We start from the raw sequence: 19,942 nt of genomic DNA, 5'->3' as shown, positions 1-19,942 counted from the left end.
AGAAAATCTTTAAAAAATGGCAAAAATATAGTCTATATGTTGTACCATTATTTGTAGTAGCAGAAATATGGAAGCAGCCTGAATGAGCAGCTGCAGAGGAGAGGCTGAGCTAGGGAGAGAGAGCACCCTCATGATCAAGTGCTCTGCATATGGCGCCCAGATCTGGGCAGTGTCCAAGGAATATTACTAAGAGAGAAAAGCAGGTTGCGGAGAGTTGCTTACAACACGCTCTCACTTTGTACAAGTGGCCAAACCTTACCATCAAGCAATTAGTTGTCCTGGGCTTGAAGGAAGGTGTGAATAGGCATCCTAACTGGTTGGCTTCAGTTACCTCGTAGAGGGGAGAGAGAGGCAATGAGGTAGGGAAAATAAGTAACTTGCTCTTTACATCCCTTTGCCTTGTGTCTGCTTTCTATAATTTAATAATTTTAATACAATTTTTAAAATTAAACCTATGAAGAAGGGATGAGTAGGTGGTTAGTTCATTTTAGGAAGAAGGAGCCTGCTTGTGGTTGAGACTGTTCTTTTAATTGTGGGGGAGTGTTAATTGCTTACATCCTTACTCATATCCCTCAGAATTATGGAAAGTGGAGGCACCTTTCTATCACTCTGATGTAGTTCTGCATAGTTCTTTTGTGAATGGGGCTCTCTAAGAGAATTTTATCCTGAGTTACCCTATTTGGGGATAGTGGAGTATATACAGGGATATTGAATTGTATTATAAAAAGAAAGGGCTGTTACCTTGACATTTTTAGGTACTTATTAAGCCTCTTAGGAAGTGTTACTTGAAAACTGTAACTTAACTTTATTACTTTGACCAAGACAGTTGCTTAGAGCTACGGATGTTGGAAGAGTGGTTCTGGGGTGTTCTGTTCATTTTGAAAGTTACCTGCTGGCACTATTTTGGAATGCCAAATTTCTCTTGAAGCTCATACCTGCTTTTCTCTTACTCTTCCATTTACCCCACATACACTAGGTTTTATTTATCATATACAAGTTCTATTCAGGGTCTATTTTAGTGAGATCAGATTTTGAGTTATTCGAAGTTAGAAATTAGGCACAGGCTTCAGATTCATTATTAGGGATTTTATGTTTGTTTTAAAAAGCTGTGGTTTAGTAATGCAATTTGAGTTTGACTGACTCAGTTTTGAATATTGTAGCATAAAAGGTTTGCATTGGAGTCCTGGTATCTGGGTTTGAATCCTGGCTCTGTGAACATGGACAAGTTGCTTAACCTGGCTAAGTCCCATAAGAGTAGGACTAATAATAATGATTGTTTTGATAATATAAATCTCTTAGCTCCTGCTTGTCACCTCGTACATGCTTGATAAATGTTCACTGCTCTTGATGCCACCGTCACCGCCATCATCACCATTGTTGTTCTCCATTAGGGTAGTCTTACTTTGATCCTGGATTCTTGCCACTTATTTAAGAGAGTGAAGAGGTTGGTGTGGAGTTAGGGAGACTACCTATGAATTGAAGAAATAGGAGATAATACCACTTGATGGTGACAACTCAAAGATTGATTTTGTGTAAGATAATATACAGAATACACCATTAAAGCCTAATTTAACAGATATATCTTAAAGTTTAGATAGTTCCGGTAACTGTTGAATTTCATGGCCAGAGATGTCTCTTGGTGGCCTAAGTTGTGCGATTTTGGTGGTGACTACATTTATCATGGTGGCAGCATGTAAGAAGAAGGTTTAAAAATCACAATGGCATAATGTATTAGTTTGCTAGGACTGCCATAACAAAATACCACAAACTGGGTGGCTTAAACAACAGAAATGTATTTTTTGAAGTTCTGGAGGCTGGAAGTCCAAGACCAAGGTGCCAACAGGGTTGTTTTCTGATGAGGCCTTTCTCCTTGAGTCATAGAAGGGGCCTTCTCACTGTGTCCTCATGTGCCCTTTTCTCTGTGTGAATGAACAGAGAGATCATTGGTGTCTGTTCCTCTTCTTACAAGGACACCAATTCTATTGGATTAAGGTTACACCATTATGACCCAATTTAACCTTTGTTACCTCCTTTAAGGCCCTATCCTTTAAGCCACATTGGGGATTGGGGCTTCAACATATGAATTGGACACAGTTCAGTGTGTGATATGTATATCATGTAAAATATGTATAATAATTTTATAACAATCATAAAATAATTTCTTCAGGATTGTTGCATGTAAATTATTGTTAATGGATTTTAAAAAATATTCTCAATGTGACTTAAGAACTTGCTTACATAGAAATTAAAAACAATAATTGTACCATGTGAAAAGCTGAAAATTTGGTCTAACAGCTTCATTTCCATTCTGCATTTAACTTGCTGCTTCTTATTCCCTTGTCTGTGAAGATAATAAGAAGAAGAAAAAATAAAGATTTCCTTAGCATTTTGCAAAACATGAAGTATAACATTTTTTTTCAAAGTATATTAGTGGTGAAGGTCTGCCTTTAAATACTGTAGTTCATAATGATTAATACATCATTACAATTCTAAACTTGTTGATATCTTCTTATGTTCACTCCTCTTCTTTCTCCTAGTAAAGATGAATTCCTGATTTGTAAGTTATCTTCTGTTCACTAATAAATATTTTTGGTCATGTTCATTTGCTTTGCTATTGCTTCCCACAACTCCCAACATTGTTTAAGACTGCAGATGAATAACTGACAAGAAAAAAAGAACTGAACTAAAATATTGGATTATAGATTTATCTCTAGCACTCACCTACACAAAGTAATAGGAAGGTGTGGAAAAGTTGGTCATTGTGTCAGATCCTTAAATACTGATACATGCTGCTGCTTTTGGCAATAACAACTGTCTCCCAAAAACTTTTGAATTCCTAATATTATTCCTCTGTCAACAATAATGTGAAACATGGCATTCTCTTTTCAGCTTCCCTGGCTCAGAAACTGCTTTGAGAAGACACATAATAATGTTCATAATTTAAGATTAAAGAGTACTCTGTTTCCTGTTGCTAAGCTAATAAAATGACAGACTTTTAAAAAAGAAAAGAGACACCTGTCTTAGCGCCTGATCTCAGCAAATGGGAAACCTGCAAGCCTACAGAAGCTCAGCTTGCATTTTACTGGAGCCAGTATTTTACTTTGCAAGTATTGAGTTAGTTCAAATGCAGCATTGCCTTATAGGGAGCAGCAATTAATTTTTGCAAGTTTCTCATTTTTTGTTATTAAAGTTTATGTAATTGCTGGTGGGAATGTAAAATGGTGCAAACACTTTGGAAAACAGTTTAGCAGTTCCTGAAAAAGTTAAACATATAGTTACCATATGAAGCAACAGTTTCATTCATAGCATAGCATTCAAGCATAGCAGCTTGCTGTGTACAAGATTGGACACAAAAAGTGGACAAAAGTTTATAGCAGCGTTATTCATAGTAATCCAAAAGTGGACACAATTTACATGTTCTCATCTGATGAATGGCTAAACAAAATACAGTATATCCGTAAAACAGAATATTATTCAGCCATGAAAAGGAATAAAATACTGATAAATGCCACAGAATGGATAAACCTAGAAAACATTGTGCTAAGTGAAAGAAACCAATCAAAAAAGACAACATACTATATGATTCCACTTAAATATTAATAAAATGTGCAGAATAAGCAGATTTTTACAAACAGAAAGTAGATTAGTGGCTGCTTAGGGCTGGGAACTGACTGGGGAGGATGGGGAGTTACAAAAAGGTATGGGGTTTCTTGTTGGAGTGATGAAAAAATGTTCCAAAATTGATTGTGGTGATGGTCGCACAACTCTGTGAATATACTAAAAGCCCACTGAATTGTATGCTTTTAAAAGGATAAGTTTTATGGTATGTGAATTATATCTCAGTAAAATGGTTTTCAAAAGTTTAAATCAAGTTGAATTTATTAAACCAAAAAAAAGAAAAGAGAATAGCAATGTTAATATTCTTGACATAATTCTATATAAACACATTTTGATAAATATCTTTTCCTATGTTTAGATTTATTTTATATAGGTATAAGCATACTGAGTATGTAATTTTAAAGCGTAAGTATTTTTGTTATGACATAGTCTTTATTTGCCCAATTTATATGACTTCATGACCTTTCCCTATTTTATAGTCATACAGGTTGCTTCCAACTTTTTATGATTTTAAATAATGCTCTAAGTGAACTTGTTTGTCCACATAGCTGGTTTTTTCTATTAGCCTTATTTCCTTATTATGATGGATTTCCATATAGAATTACTGAATCAAAGCAACAAGTATGGTTAGGACTCTTGATGCCAGATTCTTCCCTAAGAGGATTCTGCCCATGTATTCAGCCTCCAACAGTGTGAGAGCTTCTATTTCACCTAACCTTCCTCAGTACTGGGGGGTTATAATTTTTAAAAAATCATCTTTATTTTACAGTAATTTTAGAGTTGCAGAAAAGTTGCAGAGATAGTACAGAGTGTTCCCTTGGATCCCTCACCTAGTTGCCACCGTTGTTACCATCTTACATTACCATGCTACACTTGTCAAATCTAGGAAACCAACACAGATACATTACTATTAACTAACTCTAGACTTGATTCAGATATTACCAGTTTTTCCATTAATGTCTTCTTTTTTTGTTGTTCCAGGACCCAATCCAGGATTGTTATAATTTAAATTTTTAAAAATTTAATGTTTATAGAATGGCATTACATTGTTGTCAGTCTTAGACATAGGGTTACTGAAAAAATTCCTATTGCCTGTGACTTAACATTGTAGTGTAATGCATTCCTGACATGTTTGTGGTGATGCTGGTGTCAACAAGCCTACTGTGCTGCCAGTTGTATAAAAGTATAGCAGAAACAATTATGTATAGTATATAATACTTGATGATAATAATAATAAATGACTTTGTTACTGGCTTATTATTGGCCCAATTGACAAAATTGGATTATGGGTTGTGGAATAGAAAACAAGATTATATCAGTGTTAAATTTCTGATTCTAATCATGAACTTTGCTCAAGAACGAGCATGTCCCTGTGCTTTTGGAAATGCTCACTGAAGTGCTTAGTGGTAAATAGGCAGGGTGTCCCAACTTACCCTCAAATGATTCAGAAAAAAATCGTATGCTTATATTTAAGTATACACACATACAGAGACAAACACATATATGTAGAGGGAGAGAAAGTGATAAATGGGATAAAATGTAAACATTTGGTAAATCTGGCTAAACACTGTTAGGGGAATGTTTTGTATTATTTTTGCAATGTTTCTGTAGGTGTAAGATTATATCAAAATAAAGTCACACATGTTGATGCACACCTGCAGTCCCAGCTACTTGGGAGACCGAGGCAGGAGGATCACTTGAGCCCAGGAGTTCGAGTCCACCCTGGGCAACATAGACCACATCTCTATAAATAAAAAATATTGTTTAAATTATGTCAAAATAAAAAGTTACTGCTTCCTATGAATAATACTGGCAACAACTAGAAATAGCGCAGGAAGACAACCTTCCTATTGAGTTGAAGCATATCCTCAAGTACATGTTGCCTTTTTTGGGCCCTTGGATGAATGGTGCATCATCCACAGACTTTTATTTTTACACATAATTAAGGGCCACTTTTCTATAACTCCTAATTTGTTACAGGCCACTAACATGCCATGTACTTATTAATTAGTATATTATTAGAGTTTGTTGAGGACCCAGATTTCAGTATCCCAAGAAGTCTGGCAATGCTTGGCAAAATTGCAAAACAGTTAATAACTACTTGCTATCACAGAAAGTGATAAATGCTCCTCTTGTTGGGAAATAAACCTCTGCTAACAGTGTTGTCTCTTGAATTGGGTCCTTATTTTCACTTTCTGTAGTTCTGAAGCATTTACCATAAGTACATCATGGTTCCCTGCTACTTTCCTGACTCTGCAGATTACCAGTCTGATTGCTGTTTCTCTCCAGTTCTTGGCTCTGGATTCGTTGTTCAGTTTTGCCTCTCTTAGGGGGTCGGAGACATTTGAAAATTACTAATTGAGCGCAGTAACTCAGGGGCATGTCCTTTGGCCCTCCTCAGGTGTCTTTCTCATATCTGAAATGTGCCTTCTTTTGTGCTTTGGCTTGGCCTTTAGCAGATCAAAAGAGGAAGGTGCTTAGGCCTGCCATGTCCTCCCTGTACTGGGTTAGTCATTGCTCTGGTGTTGGTGCATTAACACTTCATAAACTGGTCTTGAAAATGAAAAATTAAAGCCTTCTCAGACTTCTAAGTCTGATCACTGATTTGCCTCATGTCTCCACCAAATGACTGCTATTGCACAGCCACTCTGAGGCCTCAGCCCTTTTAGCCCTGCTAAAGTCTCCACAGCAGCCCATCCCTCAGAGCCATCTATTTACACAACTAGTTTTTTTATAACAGAAAAAATGAAAGTAGTTGTTAGATTACGGTAGTGGTAATAGATAATTTTTCCTGTTTTAAAATTTGTTTTTATTATATCAGTATAACATATATCAGCTTTTTTTTATTACGAAAGGAATAGAAGACACCAGTATATTACAAATACTATTCATATTGATGAATCAGAATGTTGATTAATATCATTTTGCTATTTAAACCATATGGTATAATGGAAAATTCTTTAAAATGACATAATGGCCTCTTTGGATGGTAAAATGACAATATTCTATAAGGCAGGCTTGACCCAGCAATTTCAGTTCTAGAAAAGTGTCCTACTGATATACTTGCCTGTGTGCAGAGAGACATACACTCAGGGATAATCACTGCAGCATGATTTGGAGTGGAAGATGGTGGGAAACAAACCAATGTCCTTCAATAGCAGACTGTTTACATAAATTATGGTACATCTATAGAATAGGATAATATGCTGCTGTTAAAATTGAATATAATAAAAACCATAATTATATAATGCAAAGTATGTCACCCTTTACGCACATACCTACTAGTGTATCAAAGTCCTTTCTGCAAGAAACTTAGAGTTGCTTTCTCTGGGGAGAACAGCTAGGGGACTAAAGGATCGTGGAGGTAGAACTTCCTTTTTCCTCTATACTTTTCTGTCCTGCTGGATCTTCCTGTCCCTCCTCCCTCTATGGGGAGAGATGGGAGAGATGTACTTTTCCTAATTTTTTTTGAAACATGGCCTCACTCTGTAGCCCAGGCTAGAGTGCAGTGGTGCGATCATAGCTCACTGCGGCTTTGACTTCCTGGGCCCAAGCAATTCTCCTGCCTCAGTCTCCAAGTAGCTGGGACCACAGGTGTGTGCCACCATGCCTAGCTAATTTTATACATATATATATATATATATATATATATATATATATGGAGCTCGGCTCACTGCAACCTCTGCCTCCTGGGTTCAAGCGAAATCTCCTGCCTCAGCCCCCTGAGTAGCTGGGATTACAGGTGCCCAAATATTTTTTAATTAAAAAATTTTTTTAAATTTTTTATTTTGTAGAGGTGGAGTCTCACTATGTTGCCAAGGCTGGTCTCAAGTTCCTGGGCTCAAGCAATCCTCCCACCTCAGCCTCAGGGCCAGGAACTCTTCCTAATCTCTTCCTAGCTGCATAACTTAATTTCTTTTCTAAGGATTTTTTATTCATTTGTTCATTTTCTTTTTTTGTGACAGCTTTATAGTTTTTATTAAGAGTTGTACAGCCATAATCACAATCAATGTGAGCATACTTTCATTCCTGAAAAAGAAACCCCATACCTTTTAGCAATCACTCTTTACCTCCCCCAATTCCTTCTACTCCCCACCACCCACCCCCGCCCTTCAGTCCCCAGCCTGGGGCAAACAGTTAACTACTTCCTGTCTCTAAAAATTTGCCTATTCTGAACATTTTCTATAAATGAGATCTTACAGTATATGGTCTTTTATGACTGGCTTCTCATTTAGCATGATATTTTCGAAGTTCATCCATGATGTAACAGGTATCAGTAATTCATTTCTTTTCGTGGCTGAAAATTATTCTCTTGTGTGAGTATATTACATTTTATCTCGTCATCTAATGTTGGCCATTGGAGTTATCTCCACTTTTGGCTATCATAAATAATGTTGCTATGCACATCCTTGTACAAGATTTTGTGTAGTCATATGTTTACATTCTCCATACCTCTGCCTAGATATGGAATTGCTGGTCAGGTGATAACTCTGTTTAACTTTTTCAGGAGCTGCCAAACTCTTCTAAAGTGGCTGCACCGTTTTATATTCCCATCAGCAGTGTATGATTCTAGTTTTTCCACATCCTGGACAACACTTGTTATTGCTTATTGTAGTGAATTCTTTTTTTTTTTTTTTTCCGAGACAGAGTCTCACTCTGTCACCCAGGCTGGAGTGCAGTGGCCGGATCTCAGCTCACTGCGAGTTCTGCCTCCGGGGTTTACACCATTCTCTTGCCTCAGCCTCCCAAGTAGCCGGGACTACAGGCGCCGCCACCTCGCCCCCGGCTAGTTTTTTGTATTTTTTTAGTAGAGATGGGGTTTCACCGTGTTAGCCAGGATGGTCTAGATCTCCTGACCTCGTGATCCACCCGTCTCAGCCTTCCAAAGTGCTGGGATTACAGGCTTGAGCCACCGCACCTGGCCGTAGTGAATTCTTATAATTTTATGTTGCCTCAGCATCCATTTTAAATCGAAGTTGAACCTTCTCATACCAGAAGCAGGACTGAGTCACCCCTGACACAGTTGGCAGTTCCACCTTCCTCCTCAGTTCCTCAGTGTGGTTGGTCCGGATACCTGCCTTACACAGCTGCTCTCTGGTGACCACTTCCCTATGGGACAGCTGGATGCAGCCTGCTTGACAGGCCCTTCTGACCTTCACATTCCCCATGGACCATATGCCACAGTGACCACCTCTCAGTCACTGGGTAACCTCCCAAAACTCATGCCTGCTTGCTTTAAACTCACCAGTTAAAACTCCCCATGCTGCCTGTAGGAAACCTGTTTGGATAACACCTGGGACCCAATAAAGACATTGGCTCATGTGTCCTTCCCCTCAAACCACTGCTTCCACCGTGTGAGGACACGGGTCCCTTTTCTTTCTCTCTCTGCCTGCGCTCCCTGACGTTTGTGTGCTGGCCTCCAGGTATGCCGTGTACTCCCCAGAACCTGTAAGTGATAATGTCTTTATTTCTATCTCATATTTCTCCTGATTATTGGAGGGGTACTCTCCATCTTAAATATCCTAAATTAAAACGTTTATTTTTCTTAGTATAGCCATTGATATGGGCTGAATATTTGTGTCCCCCCCGTCCCCGGCACAATTCATGTATTGAAATTCTAATCCCCAAGGTGTTGGTTTTTGAGGGTGAGGACTTTGGGAAGTGATTGAATCAAGGGGGCAGAGCCTTCATGGGCAGGATTAGTTTCTTTATCAAAGAGGCCCAGGGAAATTTGCCTGCCCCTTCCACCCTGCGAGCACACAGCAGAAAGATGCTGTCTGAAAGAAAGCAGTTCCTTACCAGACCCAGAGTCTGCTGGCGCCTGCCTCGATCTTGGACTTCCTAGCCTCCAGAACTATCAGAAACAAATTTCTGTTATTTATGCACTGTCTAGTTTATCGTATTTTGTTATAGCAACGTGAACAGACCAAGACAGCCATCATAGTGGGTAAAGTGATATCTTATTGTGCTTTTGAATTATGTTTTCCTAATGAGTATCGATAGTATCATTTTATGTGTTTATTGGCCATTCATATATCTTCTTTGGAGAAATGTCTATCTAAATCCTTTTCCCACTTTTAAGGGCTATTTGTCTTTTTATTATGTAATTATATGACTTCTTTATGTATTTTGGATACTAGACCCTTATCAGATACATAATTATAATATTTTCTCCCATTGTGTGGGTTATGTTTTCACTTTCCTAATGATGTCTTTTCAAAGCATGTATTTCTTTTTTCAAAAACATATATTCTGTACTTACTTTTTTTTTTTTGAGATGGAGTCTCCAGGCTGGAGTGCAGTGGCATGATCTCGGCTCACTGCAATCTCTGCTGCCTGGGTTCAAGTGATTCTCCTGCCTCGGCTTCCCAAACAGCTGGCATCATGGGCACCTGCCACCATGCCTAGCTAATTTTTTGTATTTTTAGCAGAGACAGAGTTTTACCATGTCAGCCAGGCTGGTCTCGAACTCCTGACCTCAGGTGATCTGCCCACCTTAGCCTCCCAAAGTGTTGGGATTGCAGGCGTGAGCCACCACACCTGGCCTACTTTCTTTACTATGTTGGTTTTATGAACTATCATTGTTATTAAAATTAAATTGTATGGACTTTACTGATTTTTGCTCATTCATTATATAGGAAGGCATGAATTTAATAAAACATGGTAGGTGCTGATTTCAGTAATCATGCTTTGTTTGACCTCCTTTCATTTCCGGAAAAAAAAAGCCCACCTAATTGTTTATACACAATATGTTTAGCTCACATCTCTTTTGGTGTTGCAGGTTGCAGTGCAGGAGGGAATTAACTCAGGAACAGCCATGTCAAGAGGATTGTATCAACCAGCAACAATCTTTATGGGCCGCCAAATGTCAGCCGTCTCAAGCATGGGAGATTTCAGTACAGAGCACAAATCTCCCCAACCCACAAAGAACTTTTCAATTCCTGACCCACATTCACACCGACAGACAGCCCAGAGAAGTAATGTGACAGAGAGCTGTGTAGTACAAACTAGTAATGACACACAGTGCTTAAATAAGTCTGACAGCATAGATGGAAAGGCATCTCTTCAGATTGGTGAGAAAACGCCAGTCACAGCCAGTGTATTGTCTGAGGAGGAGCAAACTCATTGCTTGGAGATAGGAAGTAACACGCGTCATGGCAAGAGTAATTTATCTGAAGGCAAAAAGTCTGCTGAACTCAATTCCCCGTTACAGGAAAGATTAAGTCCAGAGAACAGAACCACTGATTTAAAGTGTGACAGTTCCAGCAGATCAGAGGGATCAGAGGGAGAAATACTGACACGGGAACATATTGAAGTTGAGGAAAAAAGAGCCAGCCCGCCAGTCTCTCAGATATCAGTTTCAGAATACTGTGAATCTGAAAATAAGTGGTCTCAAGAGAAGCATTCTCCTTGGGAAGGTGTTTCAGGTGGGATGAGAGGCTGAGTTTGGTTGCTGATGTTTCTGGGTGGTAGTGATCTTATGTAAGGACAAAATATACTCTCTAATTATCTCTCTTTGTCATAAAATAGTATCTTTGCCAGCAAGTTCCATTCTAATGAACTCTTAAAAATGTACGTGCAAGTGAATTTACTGATTTTTCAACCCACTGTGATTTTTTTAAACGTTTGAAAATATGTTTAAGCTTTTAAGTTCTGTAATGAATTGTGTGTGGGCTGCTTCTCCGCATTTTTAACCGACAAATGATTCTGCTGTGTGTTACCTTGCTTCCCCCTGAAGTCAGTGATTGGTAATCGATTCATGTCCCCACTTGCAGATCGTCTTGCTCACGGGGACCCAAAGTCACAAAAGCCCTTCAGAAATAAGCAGGAAGAGAAGGAGGAGGAAAGTTGGAGTACCAGCAGTGACCTCACTGTTTCAATAAGTGAAGACGATGACCTGTTTTTAAAGAGCCCAGAACCACAGCCAAATCCAGGTGGCAAGATGGAGAGAGAAGATGGAATAGAGGCCTTAAAATTAATCCATGCTGAGCAAGAAAGAGATGCCCTATCCACTGAAAAAAATCATTGTATTTTGCAAACCCTAAGCTCTCCTGATTCAGAAAAGGAATCCTCCACTAACGCACCAACTAGAGAGTAAGCCATTCAATTTTTTTTTCTATTGTTCTGTTTTTAATTGTAGACATTTCTAGAGACCATTCCACTGGGAATGTATTATTGAGCACTCAGCCATGAATGTGTAAATTCCTTAAGTCTCGTAAGTAATCTTTTAGGCAAGACCTAATTTTCTTTCTGTGCTTCTTTCTTTCCTTCCTCCCTTCCTTCTTTAACAGAAAAGCTTTAAAAGTTTGGATATAATTGAGTCATGGTGATTGCAGCTTGCAATTATATACACACAATCCCTGGTTAACGTAATAAGTCATTCCCCAACACCCTACTCTCGAGCCTTTCAGAAAATAAATCTGTTTTGAAGTTTTGGTAGCACAGAAGGTGACAGTTAAACTTACTAGGAATGCAGTATTAGAGTCTGAGAACTTTATGTCTAATTAATTTGCTTAATCCTTATATTCCTTGCCATAGTATCATTTTTGTCATTTGATTAAATATGAGTTAATAAGTTCTTCCAATTGTATATATAAGCCAGATTTCCTTTTTTGAATGTAAATAGGAAACATTGGAATCTCTAATGTTAAATGGGAACATCAGCGTTATACATTTTGAGAACTTACATTATCCAACTGATAAAAATTTATATATGCTTTTGTGCTACTGATCGGAGATGCTAGAAGAAAACGTTGTAGAAAGTTCTTGTGTATCTACTGTGTAGAAAACTTGTTAACTGTTGAAAACTGATTCTGTGCTGAAAAATGGCATTAATAACATCAAATCTCTTTTAGGGGTAGAAGGAACCTAAGTAAACAACCTAAGGTAGATCTCACCTTTTACAAATGAGGAAACAAAGGCCGGGGCAGAGTGGTGTCATATAGTTCTGCTGGATCTGCTGGGGCAGGACACCCCACACCCTGTCTGCCTGAATGTGACACCACTGCCCCACCTCCAGAATTTTCTGTTACACCATAATGCTGGTCACCCTTTCATTTCCGCAAAGCTGGCAGGAGGGAAAAGCCAAGTGGGCATTTTTGTGTATGAGGACATGTGTTCTCTTTTAGAACACCGTTGTACCTTTTAATATATTGCCTCTTACCATTCATTCTTTACTTATGGTGAAAAGTTTATTAATAGGCTTTAATTTATAGATTGTATCCAAACTGATGTTCAGGAAATATTTATTAAGAGCATATCCAGGCCGGGCGCGGTGGCTCAAGCCTGTAATCCCAGCACTTTGGGAGGCCGAGACGGGCGGATCACGAGGTCAGGAGATCGAGACCATCCTGGCTAACATGGTGAAACCCCGTCTCTACTAAAAGATACAAAAAACTAGCCAGGCGAGGTGGCAGGTGCCTGTAGTCCCAGCTACTCGGGAGGCTGAGGCAGGAGAATGGCGTAAACCCAGGAGGCGGGGCTTGCAGTGAGCTGAGATCCGGCCATTGCACTCCAGCCTGGGCGGCAGAGCGAGACTCCGTCTCAAAAAAAAAAAAAAAAAAAAAAGAGCATATCCAAGTAAAAGTTCTTGCACTGGGGATGGAAGAACTGACATGGTTCCTGTCATTGAGAAATTTGATTTACTGGAGAGGCAAGCTAAATGGATTTTTCTAGTAATAATACTCTCATCAAAGAGGCACAGGTAATACATATTACATCATCAGAAACTTTATTACTGGAGATAGAATGTTATCTATCTATAGTTTTGTGTTTGTGGGCTTATTTTTATGGCATGATGGACCAGTTAGTACTTTGGTAGGCTAACAAGGGGACTAATATACTTACCCAGGACTCAGTCTTTTTCTGAGGTGAAAAAAATTGAGTATGTGTATGGAATTCCTACTTAACATTTCTCTAAGAGTCAGGAATGTTCATTCTGTCTCCATTCGAAAGACTTTTTTAAAAATGATCTTGGAGGCATAAAGTCAGGCTCCTTGGAGTTTTGGCATATAGTTTTCCAGTATTTATTGGAAAATATGGGCATGTGGGGAATTTTGAGTATTTCTCTTACTAAAATGCCCCCAGAATGAAAATGTCAGTCAGCAGTGGTTGTTTTTGTGTCTGTGTTATCAAATTTGAGCCTACTGATTTTCTGGGTAAAAATATTCTCCAGCAATCGGTCAAAGGTGGTTTTAAATGATGCTAGTTAACTCCCTGACATCACCACTGCATTTGAGGCCCCACATTTTGTTAATTTATTGTTTAGTTGGAGCTCTTCTCCTTTGCTCTGAGGGTTAATTATTAGTCTGAGACCATAGCATCATATTTATAGAGCTAACACTATAACCTCAACAGTTCAGTATTTCAGTTGACTTTAGGGTCTGTTGGGGGCCTGGAGAAAAGTCACTTCAAGAATTTAATTAGCAAAGATGCATAAATGGGACAAAGGAGGACACACAGGAGCATATGATCTGGAATATAGAATCTGCGCAACATCTTGAAGTCTGTATAGGCTTTGAAGGAGGAAGAGGAGGGAAAGAGCAAATAGGGTCTGGAGGAAAATGCAAGAAGGAATGCAGAGCAGAGAACACAGAGGACATGGGGGCGCAGAGCAAAGGACCGCATGGGTGAGGAGGGCCTTTTGGAGTTAAGGTTCAAAATGTCACCTAGGGTGAGGTTGAGAAAGGCCTGGAATATCAGGTTAATGAATTTAGAATTCACTCTCTATGCTTTGTAAAGCTGTTCAAGGTTTTTTTAGGAGGAGGACAGTGTGATGAGGCTTGATTTAGGAGGATTAACCTGACAGTGTTAGTTCATTAGGATTAATCATCGGTGTGGTAGGCAGAAGTGCAGATGGCCCTGAGATTCTCTTCCTGTTGTTTGTGCCCTGTGTAATCTCCTTGCCTTGAGAGTGGGCAGGATTGGGAGTCTGGTGGATTTTACTCCTGTGATGAAGCTGTCACGTGACAAAGGTGAAGGATTTTGCAGATATAATGAAGGTCCCAAATCATTTGCCCTTGAGCTAGTCAAATGAAAATTATTCAAGGTAGACCTGACCTAATCAGATGAGACTTTAAAAGAGACTGGCCCTTACTGAAGCCAGTGGCACAATCTCAGCTCACTGCAACCTTTGCCTCCTGGGTTCAAGCTATTCTTCTGCCTTAGCCTTACAAATAGTTGGGATTACAGGTGCCCGCCACCACGTCTGGCTAATTTGTTTTGTTTTGTTTTTGTTTTTTTTTTTGAGATGGAGTTTTGCTCTCGTTGCCCAGGCTGGAGTGCAATGGCGCAACCTCAGCTCACCGCAACCTCTGCCTCCTGGGTTCAAGCGATTCTTCTGCCTCAGCCTCCTGAGTAGCTGGGATTACAGGCATGTGCCACCATGCCTGGCTAATTTTTGTATTTTGTTTTGTTTTGTTTTTTTTTAGAGAGACTTGGTTTCTCCATGTTGGTCAGACTGGTCTTATACTCCCTACCTCGGGTGATCTGCCCACTTCGGCCTCCCAAAGTGCTGGGATCACAGGCATGAGCCACCGCTCCTGGCCAATTTTTGTATTTTTAGTAGAGACCTGGTTTCACCATGTTGGCCAGGCTGGTCTTGAACTACTGACCTCAAGCGATCTGCCTGCCTTGCCCTCCCAAAGTTCTGGGATTAGAGGCATGAGCCACCGCGCCCAGCCTGAAGCCAGAGAGAGTTAAAGCAGCTAAGATACTCTCCTGTTTGCCTGAAGAAGCAAACTGTCATCTTGTGGGAAAGACCACATGACAAGAAATGGCATGCAGCCTCTAGGGGCTGAGGGCCTCGGTCCTACAGCCACAAGGAAATTGATTCTGCCAATAACCAGTGAGCTTGGAAGAGGTGCCTGAGCCTTAGATGAGATTGCATCTCCAGCAGACACCTTAATTTCAGCCTGGTGAGACCTTGAGCAGATGACCCCACTAACCCAGATCCAGACTCCTGTCTCATGGGAACTATGAAATAATAAATGTGGTAATTTGTGATATAGCAATAAGAAAATTAATACAACTCAGTTGAAGAATTGGAAGCAAGGATTGTATGGATAGAAGTGTCTACCCATATCTACCCATAATGACTGGGAACAGGCTGAATTGGACATATTCAGGGCTCCTTGTGGGAACACATGGTAACAAAGTAGCTGAGCAAGTGATTCAGCAGCCAAGGTAACCTGTGCTTCCCCTCACCTTGTACCTTCACTGTCTGAGCAAGTGCATTTTCATACTCAGGTAAGCAGTAGTGGAACATTATAGACTGATAGGGACTTTAAAAGTGGGTGTCCCTGTCTGCATTCACCAACAAGCAGTTTCTCATGCTAGTGGGTTTTTTGTTTGTTTCGCTTTTTTTGGGGGGGGTGGGGGTGGGGATGGAGTTTCGCTCTCGTCACCCAGTCTGGGGTGCAATGGCACGATATCGACTCACTGCAACCTCTACTTCCCAGGTGCAAACTATTCTCATGCCTCAACCTCCCAAGTAGCTGGCTGGCATTACAGGCGTGTGCCAGCACAGCCAACTAATTTTGTATTTTTAATAGAGATGGGGTTTTACCATGTTGACCAGGTTGTTCTCGAACTCCTAACCTCAGGAGATTTGCCTGCCTCCAGAGTGCTGGGATTACAGGTGTGAGCCACTGTGCCCAGCCTGCTTTGTTTTATATATCAATGCATAATGATATGTACCCACCTTTAAAGTATCATTAAAAAATAGTTTCTCTGCCTGAAAATGATCTGTGCTCCATCTACTCACCCCTCTTCCTTTAACCCCACTTGTACCCTGGCAAGTACTGATCCTTTTAGTGTCTTGTCTTTTCCAGAATGCCAAGTAGTGGGAATTATGTAACAAGCAGCAGTATCAGATTGGCTTTTTTCACTTAGTAATGTAAATTTAAGGTTCTTCTGTGTCTTTTCGTGGCTTCTTAGCTTATTTATTTTTAGTGCTGAATAATACTCCATTGTCTGGATGTACCACAGTTTATCCATTCACCTACTGAGGAACATCTTGGTGGCTTCCAGGTTTTGGCAATTGTGAATAAAGCTGCCATAAATATCTCTGTGCAGGTTTTTGTGTGGACGTAAGTTTTCAACTCATTTGGGTAAATACCAAGGAGGGTCATTGCTGGATCATATGTAAGTCTGTTTTTGGTTTGGGGTTATTTTTTAACTTTTAATTTTTAATTTTTGTGGGTACATAGGTATATATATTTATTTATAGGGTACATGAAATATTTTAATACAAGCATGCAATGTATAATAATTACTTCATGGTAAATGGGGTATCCCTCCCCTCAAGCATTTATCCTTTGTGTTATAAACAATCCAGTTACACTCTTTTAGTTTTAAATGTACAATTAAATTATTATTTTACTATAGTCATCTGGTTGTGCTATCAAATACTAGATCTTATTCATTCTTTCTGACTTATCTTTTTGTACCCATTAACCATCCCCACTTCCCCCCATCCCTGCGCCCGACTACACTTCCCAGCCTCTGGTAACTATCTTTCTACTCTCTGTCTCCATGAGTTCAATTGTTTTAATTTTTAGTTCCCCCAAATAAATGAGAACATGCAAAGTTTGTCTTTCTGTACCTGGCTTAGATCACTTAACATAATGACCTCCAATTCCATCAATGTTGTTTTAAATGACATGATCTCATGCTTTTCTATGGCTGAATAGGTAAGTCTATGTTTAGCTTTGTAAGAAACTGCTGAACCGTCATCTTCCAAAGTGGCTGTGCCATTTTACATTATCGCTAGCAATGAATGAGAGTTCTTGTTCTGCATCTTGTCAGCATTTGGTATTGTCAGTTTTTAACATTTTAGCCATTCTAAAAGGTGTTTAGTGGTATGCGATTGTTTTCATTTGCAGTTCCCTAATAACATATGATGTTGAACATCTTTTCATATGCTTATTTGCCATCTGTGTATCTTCTTTGATGAGATGTCTGTTCAGATCTCTCACCCATTTTTAATTCAGTTGTTAGTTTTCTTATCGTTGAGTTTTAATAGCTCTTTTTGTATTTTGGATATCAGTCCTTTATCAGGGGGATAGTGTGCCTTGCAGATATTTTCTCCCAATCTATGGCTTGTCTTTTCTTTTGAACAGTGTCTTTTACAGAGCAGAAGTTTTAAATTTTATTCTTTAAAATGTATTTTGTTTGTTTGTTTGTGACAGGGTTACACTCTGTTGCCCAGGCTGGAATACAGTGGTGCGATCGTGACCCACTGCAGCCTCTACCTCCCCAAGCTCAGGTGATCCTGCCACCTCAGCCTCCTGAGTAGCTGGGATTACAGGCACGTGCCACCACACCTGGCTAATTTTGTATTGTTAGTAGAGATAGGGTTTCACCATGTTGGCCAGGCTGGTCTCGAAGTTATGTTCTCAGATGATCCACCCGCCTTGGCCTCCCAAAGTGCTGGGATTACAGGCATGAGCCACCATGCCCAGCCTGTTGCTATATAACTTTTGAGGTTGAATTATACATAAAAGGCCTTGCAATGTCTACCCTATTAGCTGCAACTCTCACAATGGGAACCACAAGCCACCGTATAGAAAGTCTGATCATTCTAGGGCTGCTATGCTGAAGAAATTATGTGTAGGTGCCCCAGTCCATAGTCCTTGCTGAGCCTTATCCTTCCAGTCATCCCCACCAAGGTGCCGGACACATAGGTGAAGCCTTCTTGGACTCTCCAGATAAATCCATCCAGAGACTAAATACCACTAAATGCCCTCTCTTGATAATATGTGAAACAGAAGAGTCACCCAGCCACTCCCTGCCTGCTTTCCTAATCCACAAAAGCATGAAATATAATGACTTGGTTGTCGTTTTAAGCTACTAAGTTTTGAGGTAATTTGTTATGAGTCTATAGATAATGAGAAAAAGGGTACATTCATTTAACATTAAATATGGAACACCTGCTCTGTGCCGGGCATTGTTCTTGCTCTTATGGTACGTATGATCATGCATGTGGAGGAGAGGAAGGAAATACAAACCAGTAAACAATCTGTGTGAAAAGTATTATGACAAAGGGCCAGACGTGGTGACTAACGTGTAATCCTAGCACTTTAGGAGGCTGAGGTGAATGGATTGCTTGCGCTCAGGAGTTTGAGACCAGCCTGGCAACATGATAAAACCTCATTTCTACAAAAGATGCAAAAAAATTAGCCAGGTGTGGTGGCACATGCTTGAGCTATTTGGGGATGGTGAAGCAGGAGGATTACTTAAACTCAGGAGGTTGAGACTGCAGTGGGCCGAGATCGTGCCGCCGCACTCCAGGTGGGTGACAGTGAGATCCTGTCTCAAAAAATAAAAATAAAAAAATAAAAATTATATATATATATTATGATGAAGAATAAGCAGGTTAAGTAGATAGAGAAGGCATGGGTGCAATTTAATATAAGATATAAGATAGTGGGGAAAGGTCTCTGTGGTAAGATGGTAGTTGAGTAGGACCTGAAGTGAGAGAGTTGGTAAGCCACATTCAGTTGTGCCCATGCCTTCTCTATCCACTTAACCTCATCTGTTCTTTGTCGTCTTTTACACTGGTTTATGTGTTTTTTTCTTAGTTTATATTTCCTCTCTCCTCTGGGAGAGAGAGGGGAGAGAGACGGGATATGTCTTGAGAAAGAGAATACTAGGCAAAGGGAACCACAGTACAGAGGCCATGCATTGGGGGCGTACTGAGTGTTTCCTGGAACAGCAAAGTGGCTGGTGCACCTGAATCTGAACAGGTGTTGGGGAGGAGGGAGAGGCTGGAGTGAGAGAGCATCAGTGTGAAGGGTCGTGAAGGGTCAGTAGGCTGAAGGAAGGACTTTGGGTTGAACTTCAGTTGAAATGAGGAATCACTCTGGCCACTTATTGGAAATAAACTGGGGGAAAGAGTGGGAGCAAGGAGTGCTGTTTGGAGAATATTGCAGAGATCCTGCAGAGAGGTGCTGTTGCTTTGAACTGTGGTGGCAGCAGCGGGGTGGTGAGAAGTGGTCAGATTCTGGATATATTTTTATATAAAAGAACAGCTGGGGCCGGGCGCGGTGGCTCAAGCCTGCAATCCCAGCACTTTGGGAGGCCGAGACGGGCAAATCACGAGGTCAGGAGATCGAGACCATCCTGGCTAACACGGTGAAACCCCGTCCCTACTAAAAAATACAAAAAAAAAAAAAACTAGCCGGACGAGGTGGCGGGCGCCTGTAGTCCCAGCTGCTCGGGAGGCTGAGGCAGGAGAATGGCGGGAACCCGGGAGGCAGAGCTTGCAGTGAGCTGAGATCCGGCCACTGCACTCCAGCCTGGGCGACAGAGCGAGACTCCGTCT

At 40.3% G+C, this 19,942-nt stretch overlaps 1 protein-coding gene across 1 annotated transcript in view; it reads left to right on the top strand.

Annotated features, from left to right (window-relative positions):
• Positions 1 to 19,942, top strand: part of KIZ (kizuna centrosomal protein) — a 123,579-nt gene that overhangs the window by 25,871 nt on the left and 77,766 nt on the right. The window contains 2 exon segments of the mRNA XM_017883187.1: positions 10,400 to 11,045; positions 11,394 to 11,712. Coding sequence (XP_017738676.1) covers positions 10,400 to 11,045; positions 11,394 to 11,712 — 965 coding nt within the window.

The sequence above is a fragment of the Rhinopithecus bieti genome, unplaced genomic scaffold, assembly GCF_001698545.2.
Source record: "Rhinopithecus bieti isolate Rb0 unplaced genomic scaffold, ASM169854v2 scaffold_641, whole genome shotgun sequence".
NCBI classification, from domain to species: domain Eukaryota; kingdom Metazoa; phylum Chordata; class Mammalia; order Primates; family Cercopithecidae; genus Rhinopithecus; species Rhinopithecus bieti.
Note: the sequence above shows the minus strand (reverse complement) of the source record. Positions and strands in the feature narration are given on the sequence as shown.